Below are 23,700 nucleotides of genomic sequence, written 5' to 3'. Positions count from 1 at the left end.
CCATAGTTAGCAGTCCTGTCATGTTAGGTTGTTATTTTACTTGTAGCAACAAGCAGGATATCTAGGCTGTGCGTAAATGACTCCTTTTCACAATCGTATTCAAGTCTAGGAACTGAGGGGTTATTTCTATGCCCGCTTTGAGTGTCTTTTTATAACAGGGTCTCCAAACTTGGCAACTTTAAGACTTGTGGACTTCAACTCCCAGAATACCTCAGCCAGCATAACATAGCATAGAATTCTGGGAGTTGAAGTCTACAAGTTGCCAAGTTTGGGGACCCCTGTTTTATAATGTTCCATGACCAAATGTGTACTTGTTTTTAACTAATCTTTTAATGACATAACGGACGGACGATCATTTGTATAAATCCCTCTTGAAATGCTACAGTACAGATAGTCCTTGACTTGCGACCACAATTGAGCCCAATTGTGCTGAGGGAGACATTTGTTAGGTGAGTTTGCCCCATTTTATGACTTTTCGTAAAATGTTGTTAAGTGAATCATTGCCATTGTTAAGTTAGTATGACCCTGGGACCCTGTAACCATCATAAATATGAGCCAGTTGCCAAGCATCTGAATTTTAATCATGTGATCATTTACTTTGCTGCAACCGTCATAAGTGTGAAAAACCGCCATAAGTCACCTTTTTCAGTGTTGTTGTAACTTTGAAAGGTCACTAAATGAACTCCTGCTCTGTATCATAGGATTCTCACCTCACACTGGTTTTAACATGCATGCCAGAAAACAGACATGAAAAACAGTCAGTCGTGTTCTTAAATGTGATGAAAAGCTCAGGTTCTCAAATTCAAAATGAAAATTCTGGATGAGAAGTGAAATGTTTTCTTCTTCCTCCTCCAGAAAAAAAATAGCCCAGGTGCCTATGGAAGGTGGGGGGAAACATATCTGAGACAGCCATGACCTGGATGAGTGAGAATCTCCACAGACATTTACAACATTGCCATGTTGTTAATATTTTCCAGCAGAGATATTTGTTCTGTAACTTCAGACTGAGAATGCTGGTGCCATATCAAATAAATGAAATAAATAAGATAAGAGCAATGCTCTCTGCTTCTTTGGGACTCTGATTTTATCCCTTCAGCAATGATAGAAGCAGTGGTGGGATTCAGTTTTTTTTTTTCTTCAGTTTTGTGGACGTGGCTTGGTGGGCGTGGTGTGGCTTGGTGGGCATTGCAGGGGAAGGATACTGCAAAATCCCCATTCCCTCCCCACTCCTGGGGGAAGGTTATTGCAAAATCCCCGTTCCCTCCCCATCCCACTAACCTGCTTTCCAGCTCCGTTCTCCTGTGCAGGGCAAGAAAAGAAGTCCCAGCCGATCAGCTGGGACTCAGGAGGCAGAGAATAGATGGGGGCGGGGCCAACCAGAAGTAGTATTTGTCAGTTCTCTGAACTACTCAAAATGTCCGCTAACGGTTCTCCAGAACTGGTCAGAACCTGCTGAATACCACCTCTGGATAGCAAGATTTTACGTACAGTATATACATACATGTTTATATATATTTGGCAATGACGAAACAGCTAGAAAACCTCTCTATTTTAGACGGCAGTTCCCTCCCTTCCAGTCACAATGCCCAATGATCCTTCTGCTTCTTGATTTGATTTCTCTTGAGTTTTGGATATTATGAGCAAAAGCAAACACCTCCTTTCCCCTGGAAATATTTAGTGAAATCTGACATGCCTGATAATTATTTCCGCAGTTCTCTTATAGGGGTTTGTTTTGACAGTCATAATTGAGAGTTAAATTAGCATCCCTTGAAGTTTCATACTGTCAGGCAGACATGAGTCAATCAGAAGGGATATGTTGAAAGTTGCCAGGCAACTCCACATACTTAAACAGGTCCAGGGAATTCAAAACAATAAAACAGAACCTGTTTTCTGTGTGGATTTGCAAGTGGGTTTCGCCCATTCTTCTGTGTCCAGAGAAAGGTATCTTGGTTGTTGAATTTGTTTGGGCTTTTCAAATGTCTGTTGCTTGGAATTGTAGAAAGATATACTGTTCCCTACTCTTTAGTTAACAACAATGCACTCAAAAACCATCTTAGAAATGATTGTGTCGCATATGTTCCAGTGCAATTATTCCAAATGGATTGTCATATTCTTACTCTGTGAAGATGCTCATGGTGCCATTGTTAATTTATTCTGCAATTTAGGATGCTGTGACTCTGTGCTAAATTTCCTTTTCTAGCGAGTAGCTTGATTAGAGGAATTTGCCATTGTATACAGTACATTCCCCTATCAGCTTTATTTTGCTGTTCAACTTCAATACATTCATCAAGCTTCATTATCCCAACTGCCCCCATTTAATTCTGTGAAGATGCCACATCTGATTTGCTGTCTGAAATGCAGGCCTGTGACTTAAGAGGAATGCATTGGCAGCACCTGCATACTAATGGAATACGCTCTTTCCCCTCAAACCTGAAATGGTAAGTCAGCAGGCTGTAACTCTGACTATAATTAATCCATCATTTATCCTATCCATACTCGTGTTAATCATGAATTCCACACTAAATACCCCATGCTCCCCCCACAGCCCATTTCTATGTATTGGGTACTATACTAGTACAGATGCAAAAGGGGGGCGACGATGAAGGGAAGAAATTGCAGCTGTCTCTAGTTCTGCTTGTTGGAGTTTTTCGAAGGTAAACATGTTTTCTTCTGCTTGCAACCTAGCAACTCTATGGCCATTGGGTAAATGAGATGGTAGCGTAAGCTATTCTTGTAGCCTGAGAATCTTTTGCATGGAAGCAGAGAATGCCTTTTCTGTTTGCCTGAGGCACTGCCTTTCCAACTCATACTAGGATCAGTCGTCCCAGATCAGGAAAGGGTAAGGGGAACACTTCAGTGTTCGGGAAAAGGGATGTATTTATATTTCTGGTTGTCTTCCCTAACTAACCTTTGTAGAAATCTCTGAGTGGGTCCTGCAGTCAGGTGTGCCCCTCCCTTCCTTCCTTCCCTCCCTCCTTTGATGGGGTGAGGAGGTGCATGAGATCAGGACCAGGTATTGATTTGTATACTTTTAGAACCATTAAAGAGAACTGCCCCATTAGAGTTTCCAGACTGCAACTATAAATAAATAAACGCTCCAAATAATAAACGGTTGGGGGCCTAACTCCATCATTGTTGAGTCTATAACTTTTTTCTTTTTATATATAAAACACATTGAACATTTCTACAGGATAAAAAAAAATTATCTTGATTTTAAATTCCTTCCAATATCATCGTAGTCATGGAACAAATTGGAAAGAGCTACGTGTCCCGTCCCTCCCCTTATCTGTAGTTGGCTTCCTTCTCTCTCTGCCTTTCTGTAACCTTGCTTCATCCGCAGCTGCCTTTCTCTGACAGCAGAATGATAGATGTGCTTTGCTCCAGAGGGCAGAAGGCCACCAGCTCGGAAGGACGGCGTATGCCACTGATCAGCCTATTCAGTGGACGCACTGAGCCATGGCACTAGGAGGATTTCATCAGCCTTTAATGCATTAACCTTTCGTTAGGCACAGCAACCCTTGCCTGTGCCTTGCTCTCTGCCTAGACTATTCATCTCATTGCCTGGGTATGCCATGTGACTTGACATCATGAAGAATCCCCTTTTGTCGCTACCTGGAGAGCATTTAATACATTCATGCAACTTTAATGCTAGTGAATCCTCCATTTCCTTTTCTGTATAGATCAGTGCAATGGACACAAATGTGAAGCTGGCTTGGTTATTTGGTGCTAAAGAAACCTGCTAAGCTCCTTCTCTGTTCCCAGTCCTCAGAGGACTGTGCATTTTGAGTATATACCATACTCAAAAAAGTATATTCTAATAGGAGGGAATGACCTGCAGTCTAGAATGTGCAAGGTTTGTTTCTGCTTTTGCTCTGAAAAAAAGTTCTTAACGACGAAGAATCCTTCCATAAAGGAACGCAACAGATACATTCCTTACACAGATGTCAACTTGCATTCAAGGCTACATATAAGCACTACAATAATTATGATTTATGCTCTTACTTTAATTCTCCCTGCCCTCACCAAATATCCAGATCAATCAAGTTAAGTCTGGGTTTGTTTTTTTAAATCCACAAATAATTATTTCCCTGCAGTAAGAAACACAACAATAAACAAACAATGCTATTGTTTTTCATGACATCCAGTTTCACTTTGCCTTTGTGACGAGAAGCAAAATTTGTCTCTCTTTTCCTCCTCTTCTCCTTTATGGAAGTCATCAGTAGACAATAGTATTTTTAAATTTCTGGATTAGTTTTTAGATAATGAGCTGTCATAGGAATATTCTATATCTGAAGAGGAATAGTGAAGACATTTTCAATTGTTTTTCATATGTGTTTGATAGCTCTCTACCACTTATACGTTTTGAGTACCATTTGCATCCTCTCACACATTTTCTTTTGATGCTACTCTTGCAGGTGGAGGCAGAGAAACATCAAGATGTTGTGGTCTATGATCAGAGCACAAGGGACGTAAATGGGCTGGCAACCGACAGTTTCCTATCCATTCTTCTGGGCAAGCTGGATAGTTGCTTCCACAGTGTCTCCATCCTCACAGGTAAGATTTGGCAGCAGTTGGGGTAGTGGGCTGAATTTTTTTTTTTTTCATATCCTTGAAAGGCAGTAGCTTGTGTCCATGTCAACCCAGACTTTGGTAAAATGGTGGTAGAAAACTGCTGGATATCTTACCTTGCTATTCAGCATGCCCTTGTGTAGATAGGTAGGGCCATCCAATTTTGTAAAAAGTAATTCTTAAAAACTTTCAGTTGATAGGGGCACAAAAACAAGGAACTAGAATATATAATGCAATAAACATCTAGAATGGAAAAAAAGAACAATGGAATCATTAAAAAAGAAACAGAGTTCACCAAGGCTAGCCAATGCTTATCTCATTCAGGGTCTTTCTGTCTGGATGAGCTCATCTTGCATTCAAGTCCAATGCCTAGTGAAAGAGCCACATTTCCAGTGTCTTACGGAGGCATGCGAGGGTCAAGGCCAGGGAGTTGGTGGTGTTGCACAGGGAGGTGTGGTAACAGAGAAAGCACACCTGGATCCCACTACATGACACTGTTTCATAGAAGTGACTGAAGCACGCTTTTCTGCTAGGTCTCATGGTCAAGCAGATATAGTTGGAGGCAAGTAGTCCTGCAGAATCATTGAAGGCAGAATGAAATGAAAAATATTACAGTAATCCTCATATAGCACTGCCTTGTTCAGAGAATGTTTGCAGCTATGACAATGATTTTTTTAAAAAGTAGTTTTGTGACCAATCCTAGCGTTTACAACTTTTGCAGGTATATTTGCTTATTGTACCCTATGACTATCATTAAGCGTTGTACCTTATGATTCTTGACGAATGTATCTTTTCTTTTATGTACACTGAGCGCATTTGCACCAAGACTTGTGTATCCAATCACACTTGGCCAATAAAGAATTCTATTCTATTCTATAAAGCAAAGAAAAGCTAAAGTAAAATCGTAAGGAACAGTCATGGTGTCATTTAACAACTGCTTCATTTAATGGCCAAGTTGCCAGTCCCAGTTGTCACTACACAAGAGCTAACTGTACATGAATGTCCTGGTATGCTTATGACATCTTGGTTAATTTTAGTCAGAGAAGACGCATTGTTGGTCCAAATGATAGTGATAAGGGACAGAGAATCGTTGCATTTTATAATTTATATGGAGCAAACCCTGAATATTTTATTTATATCCCACATTTGCTATTTTTTATTAACATGAAATTTGTTAAATCTGCATTGGTGGGCAAGAGTCTCAACAATTGTCCTTTTGCCATATTGTGGTTTGGTTCTTCATGTATTTTCTTGCTTGTTGTCAAAAAGATAATATTGTCTGAAGTGGAATGTGGCCACTAATAGTAGTTTCCATTCTGAAGCAGGGTGGGGAACCTAATTTTACCATAGTGACAGCTGCCGAGGTGATGTACTATTATGTAAACAGGTTGTCTTGAAGAGGAATTGCATTAAAATTCCAGAGAAAAAGCTTTATGTTCTGCAAAGCCATAGGTTTTTAAAAAAAGTGATGGTTAACTGAGATTAAAGTGGGGATACACGATGATTATTGAGTTCAAAGTATTTTAGTCAGTCTGAAATTTAAATGGTGCAAAAACATGCGATGCATTTTTTCCCAGCGGTATGGAATGTTCAATATGGCAATATCTTTTGGATTATTTCTGCAAGCTCTATATCAGCCTTGAAATTTGGATGTCTGGCCTGGGTTTGCGAAACTGATACGGGTGGAGGGTATCCTGCTTTCTTCTTCTACCACCTTTTGTTAGAAAGGAATTAGTGTTTATTTCAAAAATTATTCTGGAAAATAATAGAAGGTACGGTTTGCTTCATATGTAGGGTTTTCTGATTGTAGTGGTTAATGACATTCATCCTTTTGTGCTTTGAAGCCTATTTTGGTTGAATATTATATTGCTGGAAATACAATATATTATAGTTCTATCATATATGCTACTTTGTCTATATTATACTGTTATATGCTAATACTCTTTTATAGTATATTCTATAACATACTAATGCTACTATATATTATGTACTGTAATATAATAAATAATAGCATTAGTATATTATAGAATATAATATAAAAGAATAATACATAATAGTATAATATATGTACAGTACAATATATTACAGAGAATATTTGTGAAACATTTATAGTATATCTGCATCATTTTTATTCATAGACCTAAATGTACTCCATGCTTAGGTATGTGTGCATGGGTGTCGGGTGGTATGAAATAAAACATGGGAAATTGGCTACCACAGCTTTGACGCCACTGGCTTAAGTCGGACTTGATGGAGTGTGGGTCCATTAACAGGGGGGGGGGGGGGGGGGGGGGGGGGGGGGGGGGGGGGGGGGGGGGGGGGGGGGGGGGGGGGGGGGGGGGGGGGGGGGGGGGGGGGGGGGGGGGGGGGGGGGGGGGTGTTGGGGGTGATTAATGGGCAGGCCCAATGATTTGATGGGTCTTGAAGTTCAGCTGCAAATACCTCTGAGCTCCCATATCCTGGGGGAGAAATAAAATAAAGGGCAGCTTGAGGGAAAGAATCTACAGCCATGTATCTCAGATTTGGTCATATGATTGTTTACCATTCATCATAGTGAAAAGGGGTGGCATATTTAGGGAAAGATTGTTACCTAGGTGGTGTCCTCCAGGAAGATCTCTTCTAAAATCACCTGGGATAAATTCTTTTTGCCCACTAGAGGGCAGTGTTGCTCATCCACTGGAATCCGTGTGGCCCATGCTAAACAACTGAGCATAATATAATTGTTAACATGAGTAACACGATAACAAATCATTATGTTACATAACAACAAGTCATTATGTCTTCCCATAGTGAACTGGATTCTTTTCTTTCTTTCTTTTCCCTTCTTTGTGTTGCAGCATGTATAAGTGACCCATATGTCACTTGGTGTCAGCTCTGGATACACCAGCACAGCTTCCTTTATGGAGCAGGACATGCACCGTTCAGTTCTTTGGGAGTACTTTGTATATATGGTTTTAGGGACTAGGGTGAAGTCCAGGTAGACCTCTCCTTGTGTGATTCAGCCCTACTTGACTAACTTATTATTTACTGAATGAATGAATGAATGAATGAATGAATGAGTAGGGATTTCTTCCAGCACTCTTAAAATAAAGAGTGGCTTCTTTTTGGAAAGAGAAAAAGAAAGGGTGATGATGGGAATATTAGTGTAATGAACCAGGGTTGGTGAGGACAGTTTAGCCCTTCCACAGCCCATATGGTAAAGTGGCTGTTGTTGTAGTTATAGCCTTTCTGCAGACTGCATTGAACTCTAGTACTAGCAAGCTATGAGCAGGAGGCAAATGAATGAATGAAATCATCCAAGTGGATAGAGCAAGAGCATTTCCCAGAGGGAAATCAAAGTACTCATTCATTCCATTGATACCTTGATCAAGGTTAGAAGTACATTTTATAGGTTGTTTGGTCTCATTCTTGAATGTGTATAAAGGTAGTCCTTGGGTTACAATGGCAATTGGTATTGGAATAGTTCTCGTTATGTGCCGTGGTTGTAAAGTACAATTGCCACATCACTGAGTAGCTTAGCAATATAAATTCCAACAGTCCCATTTGCCAGCATTAGGCAAGGACTGAAGGGGTCATTAAGCGAGGACCTTACATGATCACAACCTCCTACTTCCTGCTGCCTTCCCCACTGACTTGATGGAAGTCAGCAGGGAACTTTGGAAATTGATTAATGTGATTATGAGGATACTGAGACAGGAAGAACTCTGAGGACCAATTCCTCCTTGTTCAACACCACCACAAATTTGAATGGCCACTGAGTGAGTGGTTATAACTCAAGGACCACACTTCTGAAACAGGAACATTTTTATTTCGTCATCTGCTAGTTGTAGTTCATACTGAGCTGATGATGATGTGATATAGGTCTAGAAAAGCATGAAGTTACTTATGGGCAATTGTTCACTGTGTACATTAATTGGCATTAAATTAAGAATGGTTGGTGTATTCTGTACATGTAAATTGTCTAACCCAGTTTTCTTTCATCTAGAAGCAACCTATTCTGCATAGTTATATCTGTATTAGATTTCTAATTAATACTGTACAGTAAATACAATTATATCATAAAGCAGAGAGTTTATTTGGTATGTATCTTGACAATGGCATAATCAGATTAAAACCAGAATAAATTAATACTGGGCAGGAACTTGGGGAATCTACTGTTCCCTTTTTACTTTGCTGAAAATTAATAACTTTGACCTCTGGCCAGATGGGTTCTATCCATTAACAAATATATTGTTAACGTTTTGAAAAACAATAATTATAATTTTGTTGTAAGTAATGTGTTTAAAAAATCCACAAATTCTACACATTTATAACCCCTACAAAATAAGGACATTTTTTGTCACAGACTGAAATATGCTGTGTTCATTCTTCAGATTATTGTTGGCCAAGAAAAAATAGATGAGTTACAACAATTTGAGGGCAAGCTACAAGGAGATTTTTGTAGATAAGAGTTCCACTGTGTAAATAAGGAAATGAAGAAATAAAGAGAAGTTAGGTGTTTTTTTTTTGTTTGTTTTTTTAAACACCTGTATTTCCCTGTGTGAAGTTTTTCTACCACTTTACTTGCTATTTTCTCTGCTGGCCTGAATTCTAGGATTTTAGTTTTAGAGGGCACAAGTTCAGGAAGTTTGTTCATTTACCTTGACCTTTAGGTGTAATTCTCAGTGAGAGGAATATACATTCAGCTATTTAAGCCATATGCCTGTTGATGGTGCATTACAATTTCTGCTCCATTTCTCACAGCCCTTCATACATACAATTACCTGCTCTATTCATACATTATATTCTTGAAGAAAGCAATCAGTTGCTCAAATTCTATCCAGCTGGTCTTTATAATACTTAGTCCTGCTGGGAGTTAGGTTTAGTTAAAGGAGTCCCCCCCCCCATTTCTGTTCAACTATCTGTAGGAAATCATTAAACAAAATACCATCTTTTTTTCTGTCTCCTACAGAATCATTGACATCTCATTTGCAGCCCCTCTGTGGCTTGAAAATAACAATGTTCTGTCGGAATTTACTGAATTCACATTCTGCTAAGCGCATCATCAAAATGAGCTACTCACCATTTCCCAAGTGTAGCATGTACAATAGGATGGATGGATAGATGGTAGATGGATAGATCAGTCTCTCTCCCTCCTTCCCTTCCTCCCTCTCTTCCTGACTCCCTCAAAGGAGATGAGGGAGGAAGTGTGTAACAGCATCCATATATGTAAACATCTGAGAAAGGAAAAGTATGGGAATTAGGGGGGGGGGGGAGAAAAGGCAAGCTCTGACACAGGAAGGCTCCCCTTCCCTGCCTCAGAATCAGGTCTTGCAGTGATCAGACTGAGCATCAGGCCAGCCCTAAGCCAAACCACTGCAACCCAGACTGGAATGTCTGAAGTTGGCTTAAGAAATAGCTGGGAGCCAGATGGAGGACTTAGACTAAGTGAGGAATTGTCTTATGTCTCCATTTAGGTAGGCATAGCCCTCCTTTCCTTCCTTCCTTCCATGTAACACAGGAGTCTTCAAACTTGACAGCTTTAAGACTTGTGGACTTCAACTCCCAGAATTCTTCCTCCAGTCATGTTAGCTCAGGAATTCTGGGAGTTCAAGGCCACAAGTCTTAAACTTGCCAAGTTTGAATGTAACAGCTTGCTTAAAAAGAAATAATAACTCTGAAGAGAGACCTTGAAATATTGCTTAGCTTTACCCTACATTTTGCTATACCCTTTTAGACTTATTTACAACTTAAGACAAGAAGTCCTCTGAATTTTACGCTGACCAGAAGGTGCTGAAGCCCTTTGAAGGATTTTGTGTTGTGATAAGATGATTGTTTTTCACATGGGCACACACACAAATATCACATCTCATCAGGGCTTTCCTTATTGCATACAAGAGATAATCATGGGAGAGCCTTATTCGGTTTGAAGAATAATAGTCTCAAAAAGCCTGTTGAGTACAACTCTTTTGATAACAGCTAATCAGGTATTACAATCAAACAAATTATCTTAAATCCAACTCATGATGTGCTGCAGTATAGAACTTCATCGTGAACTGAAGAGCACTGCATTACAGAATTCTGTTTGCAATTTAATTAAACTTTCCTAGCCAGCATGATCGCATTTGATGCTGGACTTGGGCCAGCATGATTGTTTTTGAGTACAACTCTATTGTTGCAATCCTATGTTTATCAAGATGAAATGAATGCATAATTATGTAGATGGGGTGCGGATAGCATTATGATTATGTATGAGCTCATAGGAAAAATATGATGATGCAAAGTGAACATGTGGAAAACAGTGTGCATTTTAAAAAATATCTCAAAAATATTAAGGATGTACTTTACTGCAGCGTAGCTTCTACCAGTATAATTCAAGTCCCAACATTTTCATTATTTATTTATTGCCATATTTATGTACTGCAGTTTTATAAGGGTACCCAGTGGTTTACATGTATTCACAAAATAATAAAACCATAAAATCTTTACAAGGAGATGTTGGATACGAGATGGGCAGCAAATAAATTTCATAATAATAATAATAATAATAATAAAAATGACATTAATAATATTCTCCCTTGGTGTACAAACAAGCAACGATCTAGCCTATAGTGTCTACCAGTTCAACATGCTGGAATAAACCTGTATTTTATGAGTATAGGTTTCATCTATGGAGAATAGTCCCGGTGTCATCTTGTAATGTTTTTGACAAGCAGATTCATTTTACTTTATTTCCTTTTTAAGGACAACGTAGATAGTAGTGTTTTATCAGGAGGTTGCTGCTACGCAATAGTACTGCTTCCCAGAGTTTCATTATGTGGTAACATATTTTATTGATCATTTTCTGTAAGTCCTTTGTACAACTATTAGCATAGATCTAGGGATATGCAGGCATTCTTGGTGGGGGTAGGAGTACCTTTGCAATGAGTGTCTCATCCTGTTATGATCTGCAGGTTTAGAAGGAACAGGAAAATAGGTAAAAGTTCAAGGTACACAGTTGTGCTTTCTCATGGGACTTTCCAGACTTTCCCATGGGACTTTCCGTACCTGTATGTTCTCATCTTGTTGAGGTAATCTCATGGGGCTTTCCATGGTTGTATGTTCTCATGCTGTTGAGGTAATATTCTGTTGAGGTCATTGTTTTCTGAATATGCATACTGTACTTTTGCTTACTTTTTTTCTCAATAAATACTGCTGCCTGAGTTCGCTCAGGGCTGGCATTTGCTCAGACATTTTCCCTGTGTCTCATTTCGAATGCCAGACCACCACAAAGTGGTGACCCCGACGTGATAGCTTGGAAGGCTATACGTTTCCCGCATCCTATACTCAGCGTCGCGGACGTCGACTGGGCTCTCATCTTCTTCGCTGGACGAAGATAGATTCTTTTCGTGAGTATGGGGGGAGATCTCTTGAAGGCTCAGAAAGAGCACATCAGGGAATTGAGAGGGATCATTGGGAATAGTTTTGGGTTTGGAGTTGGTAGTAGGGGTTGTGCTGTAGGAAAGAAAGAAATTGAGGACTTACTACAGTATGTTTGGAAAAATATTAAGTCATATCCGGAGGGACTCTATTAAAGTAGAGTCCAGGACTCTATTAAAGTAGAGTCCTGGAAAAAGATAGGGAAATTTTTGCACGAGGAACCTCGTGCCCCTTCTTCAATTTTGTTAACCTGGAGGGTGGTGTATTGTTGCATGCTATTCCTTTGGATGAGTCTAAAAGTCAGAATCTGGGCACATATAACAATTTTACTTATTGGAATCCTGATCCGACAAAGAAAAATCAGACTTTGTACATGGCTAAGGTGACCTTTACCACGACAGCTTCGGTTTGTTACTATCGCCCTCCAGTTGCAAACTCTATTGATTTAGGTAATAGTACCCTTTGTAATACGGTAGTGCTTATGGAAGGAGGCTGTATGGAGTGTGCTGCTATTAATAAAGGGGAAGAGGCAAGGAACATTTCTGTTCCAGGCTGTGTCAATAATTCAAGAACGTCCAGTTCGTTGTCTAAGGCTCTGTCCATCGCCAATGACTGCTGTGTCAATAGAACAACTACTCAAATGAAGGGAATTACACACGGGGCATATGTTCTTTGTAATTGGATGTGGTTGATGTGGAAGTGGGAAAGTCAGGATGCGGCCAATACAAATCTGGGAAATGTGGTCTATTTTCCCCTTCCTGACGGTCTATGGCTGCTGTGTGGAGACACGGCTTATCAGCAATGGCCAAAAAATTGGACAGGGGTTTGTACAGTGGGTATGGTAGTTCCTGTTATCTATAAGCTGGATTCACTTCCTTCAGATACTCGGATCCGAAATCGTCGGGAATTGGATTCAGGTCTAACTATGGGAGGTAACCTATGGACACAAATTTCCCGAGGTCTTATCCCACCTTTGGGAGTTGCTATGAACTATAGGGATATTCATATTTTAAATAATTTTACTGTAGCTATGTTTAATGATACTATCAGAAACTTTAAGATGATTAATGCAGAAATGTCTGAAATTCGTAAAGTTACTTTGCAAAATCGATATGCTTTAGATATTATGTTAGCTGCCAAAGGAGGAGTTTGTGCTTTAATTCATTCGCATTGCTGTGTTTTTATACATAATTATGAGCCAAACATTACAAAGACTGTTCAGGACATGGAAGCTCGTATTGCTCAGCATCAATCTGGAGCCGATGGGTTTAATGCATCATTCTGGGACAGTCTGTGGTCCTGGCTTCCTAATGGGTCATGGTTTCGCTTCTTATTGCAAGGGGTTGTTATTATTATTGCTATATGTATCTTATTATGTTGTTTTATTCAATGTATTCCTAATCTATTACAAATGTGTACCTCAGCCTTCCGGCGTGCGGGACCAGGTCGTGAGGGAACTGTGTACTATGCCACTAAAACACCCCCCATCTTTGAATAAATAAAAAAGGAGGGAATGTGGTAACATATTTTATTGATCATTTTCTGTAAGTCCTTTGTACAACTATTAGCATAGATCTAGGGATATGCAGGCATTCTTGGTGGGGGTAGGAGTACCTTTGCAATGAGTGTCTCATCCTGTTATGATCTGCAGGTTTAGAAGGAACAGGAAAATAGGTAAAAGTTCAAGGTACACAGTTGTGCTTTCTCATGGGACTTTCCAGACTTTCCCATGGGACTTTCCGTACCTGTATGTTCTCATCTTGTTGAGGTAATCTCATGGGGCTTTCCATGGTTGTATGTTCTCATGCTGTTGAGGTAATATTCTGTTGAGGTCATTGTTTTCTGAATATGCATACTGTACTTTTGCTTACTTTTTTCTCAATAAATACTGCTGCCTGAGTTCGCTCAGGGCTGGCATTTGCTCAGACATTTTCCCTGTGTCTCATTTCGAATGCCAGACCACCACACATTATCCGATTGCGTTGCCTAAAGATGCTTACTATTTCTACTATAGAAAGTAATAAAATAACTACCAGCCTAAGGAAGATTGTATCTGTAATTAAGGCTTTACAGCCTGCTGCCCAGGCCTCAAGTTGCCTTTGGTTTGATTGTTGCAGAACTCAAAGGTGGAGAATAAGTGGAGCAGTGATTTGAGCGAGTGCGTTTATTGTGCTCTGAAGAATTTCACACAATAGCAATTTCTACTGCAGGAGAACTGGCACAGGCAGACTATTGCAAAGTCACGATGGTATGAAATGAGGGCAAGCAACTCTGCATATATTGTACAACATGGGATCTTACATCAGCCGTTCAAATAGGTGGGGCAGGCCAAGTATATCTGAAATCTGTTGTGATTAATCCTGATTCATAGACATCCTTTCTGCTTTTCCCAGGCCAGTAGGGTGGGGAGGAAGCATGTTAATAAAATACATAACCAGAGAGCCCAGCTGAAAATAACAAGCAAGTTTCTATTGGAGGTGGACCAGTTTAATTCTCAATAATATATACATTAAAGATTTTGTCACCCTGCAGTACTTAGCTATAAGTTGTCTCCGTTCCCTTCGTTTCTCTTTCACTGGCTTTTTGCTTTTACTGTTAGAAAGAACCACTCATCTGAGCCACCAATCCCAGCTTTCCTGTATTCCTTGAGCAATGGTAGATCTTATAAGATGACATTACTATGTTGATTTGAAAGGAGAACTTTGTTTCTGTAACAAATAATAGACTTTTGAAATGGTAGGATTGACTTCCGTTTGCTGAGAATATGAAAACAGAAACAGATCTTTCTTACCTTTTTTTTTAGAGATGTATCTTCTTTTTTATTTTTTAATGTTATAGTTTTATTAGTTTATAATATAACATACAAAGAGAATACAAAAGCAAATATTAGGGAAATTAGGGAAGGAAAAAGGGATGTGAATAGTGAGGGAAAGTAGGGGAAAATTTTTTAAAAAAGGCATTGACTTCCAACTCCTTTGGTCCGTGGTGGGATGCTGCTGCTTTAACAACCGGTTTAACAGTGCTGAAAATGGAGCATTTAGAAGCTCAGCTGCTTCCCTTCCAAGTCAGCAATGGTAAGTAGAACAGCGAGGGGGGGAGAATCAGCTATGCCATGTGATTGAGATGAGCTACAAAGCAGGAAATAAAGGGCAGGGTAGGGTAGGACGGGTGGGCAAGGCCAACTGATAGTCGGAAATATCGGTTCGTGGGAACCGGTGTGAACCGGCAGCATCCCACCAGTGTCTTTGGTGCAGGTGGAATAAGGCATTTAAGATCTACGCTCAACTTTTTACTTTTTCATAATAATAGAAACCAGCCATTTCTGTAACAACAAATCTACCTAATTGGTAAAATCCAAGGTCAAAGTTTCATTTTTTTCCCACCTCAAGCACAAAGGCCAGAAATGGTTTCCAAGTTGAAGTAAAGGTATTTGTGTGTGTGTTTTTTTTTTCATTAGAGAAGTCAATTTAGCCATCTCTGCCAACTCCATCAGTTTTTGCAGCCATGCATCCATTGTGGGGATTGAGGTGACCTTCCATTTATGTGCATAGAGTAGTCTCACTGCAATCAGCATATATAACATCGATGTTCCAAATTTTGTTTCGAAGTCTTGTTCCATTAAACACAAAAGAAAAATCTCTGGGTTTTCCCCCCTATATTCACTTTAAGAATTTTTTGTATTAAGATATGAATCCTACTCCAATATTTACTTGCTTTATCACACATCCACCACAGATGATAAAAAGTCCCTTTTTTACATGTATCTTCTTAAATTCAGAGTTCCTGTTTGAAAACAAGGGTGGAAGTACCGGTAGGTACATATTTAGAAATCAGAAGAAAGTTACTTTTGCAGTAACCAGTGATCTGCTAATGGATAATGGATATGCTATTCCTCTGCCTTGATTGTCTTAAGAGGGGGAAATATTTATTTATTAAATTTATATGCCACCCATCTCACTATTGAAAGGACTCTTGGCAGCTTACAAGATTGTGAAAAGGATAATATGAAATGATTCCAATTAACAAGAATTTCATTGGAGACTAAAAACCAAGATGATGGGTCATATGGGAGTGGAACTTTTCTCTCTACACCATCAAACCCCACCATGCCAGCATCTACACCATCAAACCCCACCAGAAAGTGGAAAGTGCCCCAATTGGTATCCCTCCCCATTAACTCCTAGAGGAAAAGTAGAATTCAGTAGAATGCATTTTAAATAAAACTTCAGTATAAATCAGAAGGGAAGGTGCCCTTGTGTTTTGTATCTTCAGCAGAACTTGTGTCAGTAAAGATGGTGCTTTTCTATTTTACATTCATTTATCCCAGCTCTTTCATTCAGGGAAAGGAGGCAGCCTGTTCCCAGAAGTTGCTGTTAATTTCCTTCCTGAGGTTTTGGCAAGTGTTCATCTATGAGTTTTTGCTATGGTGTCATGAGCTGCGTGCCCTGGAGCCTGTCAATTCGCTAATGTCAAATGCAGACCACTAATGTGCTGGTTGGAGGAAAGGGACTGAAATGTGGAACAGTGGGTCACGGCTGCTGCGTTTTATGTGGAAAGCATGACTCAAAGCAAGAAAAAAAGCTGCTGAAAATTTAATAGGCAGGCAGAGATTTCTAACACACACACCAATGCACGAAATTTCCTCTTTTGTCTAATACAAAGAGTGGGCTATTAAAGTAAATTAAATGGGTCCCTGCTTGGGTGGTCTGGGGCTCATAGCTTCATGTCATGCACAAAAATATGTGCCTTTAGATATTGTGTGGATACCTCTACAACTATTCACAATTTTCACATCTGTTTCCTTTTCAGAGAATGGCCTTACATAAACTTTCCTTGATGGATGTAGTATTCCTTTCAAAATTCAGCTTTCCATTACCTTAGGTCACATATATGAACCTTTTTTTCTATTGAAAAATAGCCTTAACAGGAATAGGTAGAGATCTTGATGTTCCGCAGCTAAAATTGGATATGTGAATCCATTGCAATTTAAAAATGCAAAAATACACTGAAACTGAGTTCCTTTTCCTAACGGGATACTGGCTGTAATACTGAGATACTCAATCATGAGCCCCTGTTCAGGTATGTTTGCCCTTCCTCCCACACATAATTAATTAACAGTTGCATCTCCTGCTGTCCACATGTTCAGAGAATGTCTGCCAAGGAGAACCCAGCCAAACGCTCTCCATGCTCTGGATCCTTAAACAATCAAGGCTCCTTGTCACAGAGGAAGTCTCCATGTGTCTGGCAGATTTCCCTACTGCAGACTTTACTTCAATGAGGAGAAAGGGGATGAATCCAGCTGGCACACTGCTCATTATCACATGGTAGGGAGTGCTTGATGGGACTTCTCGACTTATTACAAAGATCACAGGAAGGTGGCTTAACTTTGATTTGAGGCAGCTGATTTTACAGATTAACAGAGTTGGAAGGGACATTGCAAGTCATCTAGTTCAACCCCCCCACCCAAGCAGGAGACCCTACTCCCGTGATGGCGAACCTATGGCACACGTACCGGAAGTGGCGCGCAGAGCCATTGCCCCCAGCACACGAGAGCTTGCCCGGAAGAGACCAATGCGCCTGCGCGCGCGCCTACGCCGCCCAACAGCTGATTGTTGGATATCTAGCACGCATGCATGGGGGGGGTGCATGGAAATGTGCAGCGCACGCTGGGAATCACACACGCATGCGCAGATGGATGGTGTGAGGGTGATCGCACACATGCGCAAGGTGATCCTGCGATGTACAGCAAGGGGATTGTGTACAGATGCGCAGATGCACAGCGCGCTGCAAGGACATCATGCGTGCAGGCACAGAGATGCACAGTGTCCTGCAAGGGTGATCGTGCCGTGTCTGGCAAGGGGATTGTGCACGCATGTGCAGATGCACAGCACGCTGCAAGGAGATGATGTGCGCAGGTGCAGAGATGCGCAGCGTGCTGCAGGGGGATCGCGTGCGCATGTGCAGGGGGATAGGTGGGCCCAGCACGCATTGCCTGCTGGGGCAATTATCAGCACAGGAGCTGAAAAATGTTTGCTATCACTGCCCTACACCATTTCTGACAAATGGGAGTCCAATCTGTTCTTGAAAGTCTCAAGTGATGGCTCTCCCACAACTTCCGAGGGAAAGGTGTTCCATTGTTTGATTGTTCTCACTGTCAGAAAGTTTCTCCTTATTTGGTCTCTACCCAAAGCTTATTAACATTGAATGAGCTCCCTCCCGTGTTCTAAAAATACAACTTGGTACTTTCCAGGTGTATTGGACAACCATGCCCATCATCCCAATCCTGAATGGCTAAGACTCTTTTCTCTGACTGGAAATGTCAACACCTCTGAAGAGCTCTTGATTGGGGATGTTTGTACTAAAGGGAGAGAGCATTCCTTTCATTTTATGAAGATTTATAAGATCAGTAGAAAAAGAGCATATCCTATCATTATAGGAAAAGGCATGAAATAGAAAAAAATATATATTAGACTGAATTAAAAGTAAAATGATAAGAGCCATTAGCAACCTGATAATTATGTTGCACATTGAGCAATCATTAACCTTTTGAAGATAATGAAGAGTAGCAGGAAGCTTAGCAACCTTCTCTATCTGATGAGCATTTCTGTCTGCTAATAGATAACATGCATGCAAATCATCAGTGTGCCCAGGGAATTCAGCTAGTAGAGAGACAATGAAGGTAGATCTACTTATTTTAATCCGAATAGTTGTTTCAATGGAGGCTAAAGATTCTACAGCCAGGTGTGGCCTTCCATTCTAGAAATACCTTTCTCTCAGTGCTGCTAACAACCTGTTAAAACATGCCAAAGAAAATGCTCTTCTTAATTTCTGGGCTCCAAAGAGTAAAGGGGGAAAAAGCTGAGGTCTGGAGAGAAGGTGGATTTTAAAAAAACTGCAATAACTAACCGACTTATACTCAATCTTCATCCAGAATTTATTGCTTTACTGTTGCTTTTGCTAAATCCCAAGATGTGAAACAGATTTTACACATCAACCAGGTTGAGTGGAAAGAATCAAACAAAGTATGCATGTACTTCATCTGCATATGACAAAATGGGAGTGATTTGGTAGCCAGCATACATGGGTGACAATATTGCTGCAAAAAGACAAGGTACTGTGTGTAATTCAGGAAGTTATATAGTTCTATTACTTGGCACTTTGTCAATTAAGTATCCTATTAGATAGCTGACCTTGGTTGTTGCATCTTATTCCCAAACCAGATATCAACGTACAAATTATTTATAGTAAAAAGATGTATCTGTCAGTCCTGGGCTGCTGCATTTTTAGACAGTTTTTTTAAAAAATAAAATTAAATATATAATGTAGTATGTTTACTTATGAATAGCCATATTGGTAGCCTTTTGTGAATAAAGAAGGATAGAAAGCTCTTTCTCATTTTCAATATTTCACTAAATTTCTGGGCTAAATGGGGGGGAGGTGATTTTTCCCTTAGTTTCACTTATTCTGCATTATGCACAGAGTTCTCTATCTCACCTCTAATAACTTACTCGCTGATGTGAAATTCTTTGTCATTTGCTTTTATCAGGCTAGTACTTAAAATGAAAAGCTGATTTCCATAATGGAATAACTTCAAAATGTGTAATTAGAATCAAATAATTTGGAGTGGGAAAGCTCTTTTGTGCTTATGAAGTCATTCCTATAATCAAGCTCGCCTCAAAAGAGATTTTAACTTCTATATTTGTAAATGCTTAAGTAAACAAGGTGGCTTAATATTTTTTTTTAGGGTATAGCTGATCATAATCAAAGTTAGATATTTACGTTCTTTTCAATCATGGTGGCACAGTGGTTAGAAAGCAGTACTACAGGCTAACTCACTGCTCACTCCAGGAGTTCGATTCTGAGCGGCTGAAGGTTGACTCAGCCTTCCATCCTTCTGAGGTCAGTAAATGAGGACCCAGATTTTGGGAGCAATATGCTGACTCTGTAAGCCACTTAGAGAGGGCTATGAAGTAGTATATAAGTCTAAGTGCTATTGCTAAGTTGTTATTGCTATTTCTTATGTTCCCTGATCAACGTGCTAATCAGTGGATACTTCCCTCCCATTTTGAATAAAAATGTAATCTTAAAAGTGACAGAGAAGAGGAACAATGGAATTCTTTTCTCCCTTGCACAGACAGGTTCCGAAACCAGGAGGCTATATTTTAAAGAAACCATAACTGGGCAATGCAATGCATATTTCCCTTTATGCTTAGCGCGCTTGTGTTTGCATTTTAATGTGGATCGCATGTATCTTACATTAGCAAAAATCTTTGTAACTTTTACTGCTCTTAGTATTCTAAAAATGAAAGTGGCATAATATTCTGGTGAAAATCAAGCAAGCACACAAGAGTAATTTTGATTACATTTTCTTAGGTATGGAAGGATAACAAGATTTCAGAGGGCTAAGTTGATAGTGAAGCAAATGGTGATATATCCTGTGTAATCTGGCACTCCTTTCTCTGTTAAGCGTACATCAAGAGAAAAGTTACGAGAAGTCTATGTATCTTCCCGACAGGTTTACCAAGTATTCCCTCCTGAGGTCAGAAATCCCCACCTGGAGTTCCCCTTTTGTCTATGAAACTGGTTACCTCATGAGAATTCCCCAGTGTTACAGAGCTGAAAAATACAGAGTGGCTTGCTCTCTTTTTTTTTATGGCGTTCATCAATACTTGTGGCGCTTCAGGGGCCCACACGTATCTGCATTATGGATCATGGTACTATATAGCGTACAGCATATCCATTTAATAACTACATATGTATGTATATATGTATGTGTATACATATATGCAGACACATATACATACATACATATGTATGCCTCGTAATATTTTGTTAACATGCTTCAAAGCTTCCCTGAGTAACAAGCTGGTGCTGAAGTTCTCTAAGGAATTCAGTAGGGGCTGTTTTTTCATCAGAAGCACCCCCAAAAGATTTATAAGAACTAGAAGGAAGAACAGGTCTAGGGCAGTAGCGCTCAGCCTTTTGGGGACCAGGGACCGGTTCCGTGGAGAGAGGTTTTTCCGCGGACTAGAGAGGGCGTGGTTTCGCATGCTACCTGCATCCCACGGATGGGGCTTCGCTTGTTTGCGCAGCCCAGATTCTGGTATGCCACGGACCACTGCAACTCCATGGACTGGAGGTTGGGGACATAGACATAAGTATGTCTAGTAGACATAAGGTGTTTTTTTTTATGACAAGAAACAATGACAGAGATGGATAGTTAGATAAGACAAAGAAATGAAATTCTGCCTTCCTTTTGAAAATCTGCTACTTGTTAAATAATCTTTTTTTCAAGCAAGCTCTGCTTGCTGCCTATCACTTAAAGGAGGAGAAAGCATGCTGCTTTTAGATGAGTTTCCTGATGTCACAAAAAGTTTTGAGAAAAAACAAACGGAGCCAACATTTTTTCTGCATTACATATTCTTTACAGAACTGCTATTCCTACAGGAGCCTGACTGTTCTTTAACCTCTTGATTCTAGAGCAACATCTGCAGCCCCTCCTTCAACACCTCTGTGTTTCTATTATAATTGACTTATCAGACATGTTGCCTGAAGTCCTCGTTAAGTTCAAGCTGTCAGCAGCGATGGTGTCAAACCAAACAGAGCACCCTTCTCTTTGAAAAGGTGAAGAGTTGGCATGCTAGATCCAAGTGCTGACATAATAGCTGCCTTTTGTGTGAAACCGCAAGGACCCTTTGCTACTTGGTGGAGAATAGGGGATATATTCTCCACTCCTCTACTCGTTGCAGAATACCTTATGCCACCAGACTTGAAATTCTAGAACTAGAAAACCTTGAATTACGCCGTCTTCGCTCTGATTTAAGCATGGTATATAAAATCATACATTGCAATGTCCTACCTGTCAATGAATACTTCAGCTTCAACCATAACAACACAAGAGCACACAATAGATACAAACTCAAAGTTAACCGCACCAAACTTGATTGCAGGAAATACGACTTCAGCAATAGAGTGGTCAATGTCTGGAATACTCTACCCGACTCTGTAGTTTCTTCCCAAACCCCAAAAACTTTAACCTTAGACTGTCTACTATTGACCTCACCCCTTTCCTAAGAGGTCTGTAGGGGCGTGCATAAGCGCACCAACGTGCCTACCGTCCCTGTCCTATTGTTTCTCTTATTCTTTTATTTTTCTTATATGTACCCATTTCATGTATTTACAACTATGTATACACTTATACTTATTATCTTGTAAACAATTGGCAAATCAAATAAATAAATAAATAAAAAATAAAATAAAATATGTATCAGCTATCTTCAGTAGGAATAGAAGAGAGATCTGCAGATGGAGGGCAGAAGAGCCTTTCAAAAATAGATACAGACTTCACTGTTTTTTGGAATTGGTTATTAAAAGATGGACAACTCGGTGTTACACTTAGTTAATAGAGTTTGGTGATGTTTAGTCCCAAGATGGTGCATGGATTTGAGTGAAACCTTTCTTGAGACCATTACTTCTCCTTTCTGACCTGCTCGCAGAAATAATTGATGGAGCGGAGAGTTTTTGGCAGTGAAATGTGAAAATTGAACTACTTAGACCAGTGGTGGGATTCAAATTTTTTTACTACCGGTTCTGTGGGTGTGACTTGGTAGCTGTGGCATGACTTGGTGGCCGTGGCAGGGGAAGGTTACTGCAAAATCCCATTCTCTCCCCACCCCACTACCCTGCTTTCCAGCTCCATTCTCTTGTGCAGGGCAACCAAAGAAGACCCAGCCGATCAGCTGGGACTCGGGAGGCAGAGAATAGATGGGGGCAGGGCCAGTCAGAGGTGGTATTTGCCAGTTCTCTGAACTATTTAAAATTTCCGCTACCGGTTCTCCAGAACTGGTCAGAACCTGCTGAATACCACCTCTGACTTAGACCATTTATCTACAATTGAGTTAAAGTACCACATACCACTCCTTGGGTTGGCCCAAAACAATGCAAATCTTAGAATTTGCTACTGTCTTTGCATTGCCAATTCCTGTCTTGCTACTGTAATTCAACACTCTGTTATCCAGATTTGCAGGTAGTTATAGACAAACTGGTTTTCTTCTCTTTTAATATCTTGCTCTTCGGCATTTTACTAGGCAGTGGGAAGATATCTGTCATTCATGGGCTGCAGCAAGAATAGGGTAGGGGTCTGACATGGTTCTCCCATGGAATGGCAGGATTCCACTTCGATTTCTCTTGGCTGCCTTCTCTATGTTCCTGCCATTTGGGCACCTCACTTCTTGCCATGTTCTTGCCATTTGGGCACCTCATAATAGAAAATGAAGAAAAATACAGAAATGTTGTTGTTGTGGGGAAAATAGGAAGATGTATTGGATATATTCTCTGTCTTGAGTTAGTTGTAAAAAAAATAAGGCAGGATACAAATAAATAATACTGCTCCCAGTCACAAATTGCAAAGCTGTCTCAATTAGTTGAGCAGTATCAGACAAAGTCTAATTCAGATGGTATAACCAGGTACAGAAAGAAGTACAAGACCAGAAATATCCCCAAAGAGAAGAGACAAAAGGCCCTGTCATTAATGTGCAGCTAGCTACATCCTAGCTGAACTTTCTGTTGGGCATCTAAGATACCTTTTTTTTTTAAACCAGAGAAAGTGATTGAAACAAGAAAAAAATAGGAAATAGGCAAATAAATTGAAACCTACAACTTCTTTTTATAGCTATAATGAGAAAAGTTAAACATGGTACATCCTGGGATGAAGGATACTATTTTGAAGTTGTA

At 40.0% G+C, this 23,700-nt stretch overlaps 1 protein-coding gene across 2 annotated transcripts in view; it reads left to right on the top strand.

Annotated features, from left to right (window-relative positions):
• DUSP8 (dual specificity phosphatase 8) overlaps positions 1–23,700 on the top strand; it is a 128,666-nt gene that overhangs the window by 58,145 nt on the left and 46,821 nt on the right. For both annotated transcript variants that reach the window (XM_087950768.1, XM_026668247.2), the window contains one exon: positions 4,416–4,554. In XM_087950768.1, coding sequence (XP_087806894.1) covers positions 4,416–4,554 — 139 coding nt within the window. The remainder of the gene's footprint in view (positions 1–4,415; positions 4,555–23,700) is intronic.

The sequence above is a fragment of the Notechis scutatus genome, chromosome 1, assembly GCF_049901735.1.
Source record: "Notechis scutatus isolate UNSWTSFEM ecotype Mainland chromosome 1, rNotScu1.2, whole genome shotgun sequence".
NCBI classification, from domain to species: Eukaryota; Metazoa; Chordata; class Lepidosauria; order Squamata; family Elapidae; genus Notechis; species Notechis scutatus.
This window is presented reverse-complemented; position numbering and strand designations above follow the sequence as displayed.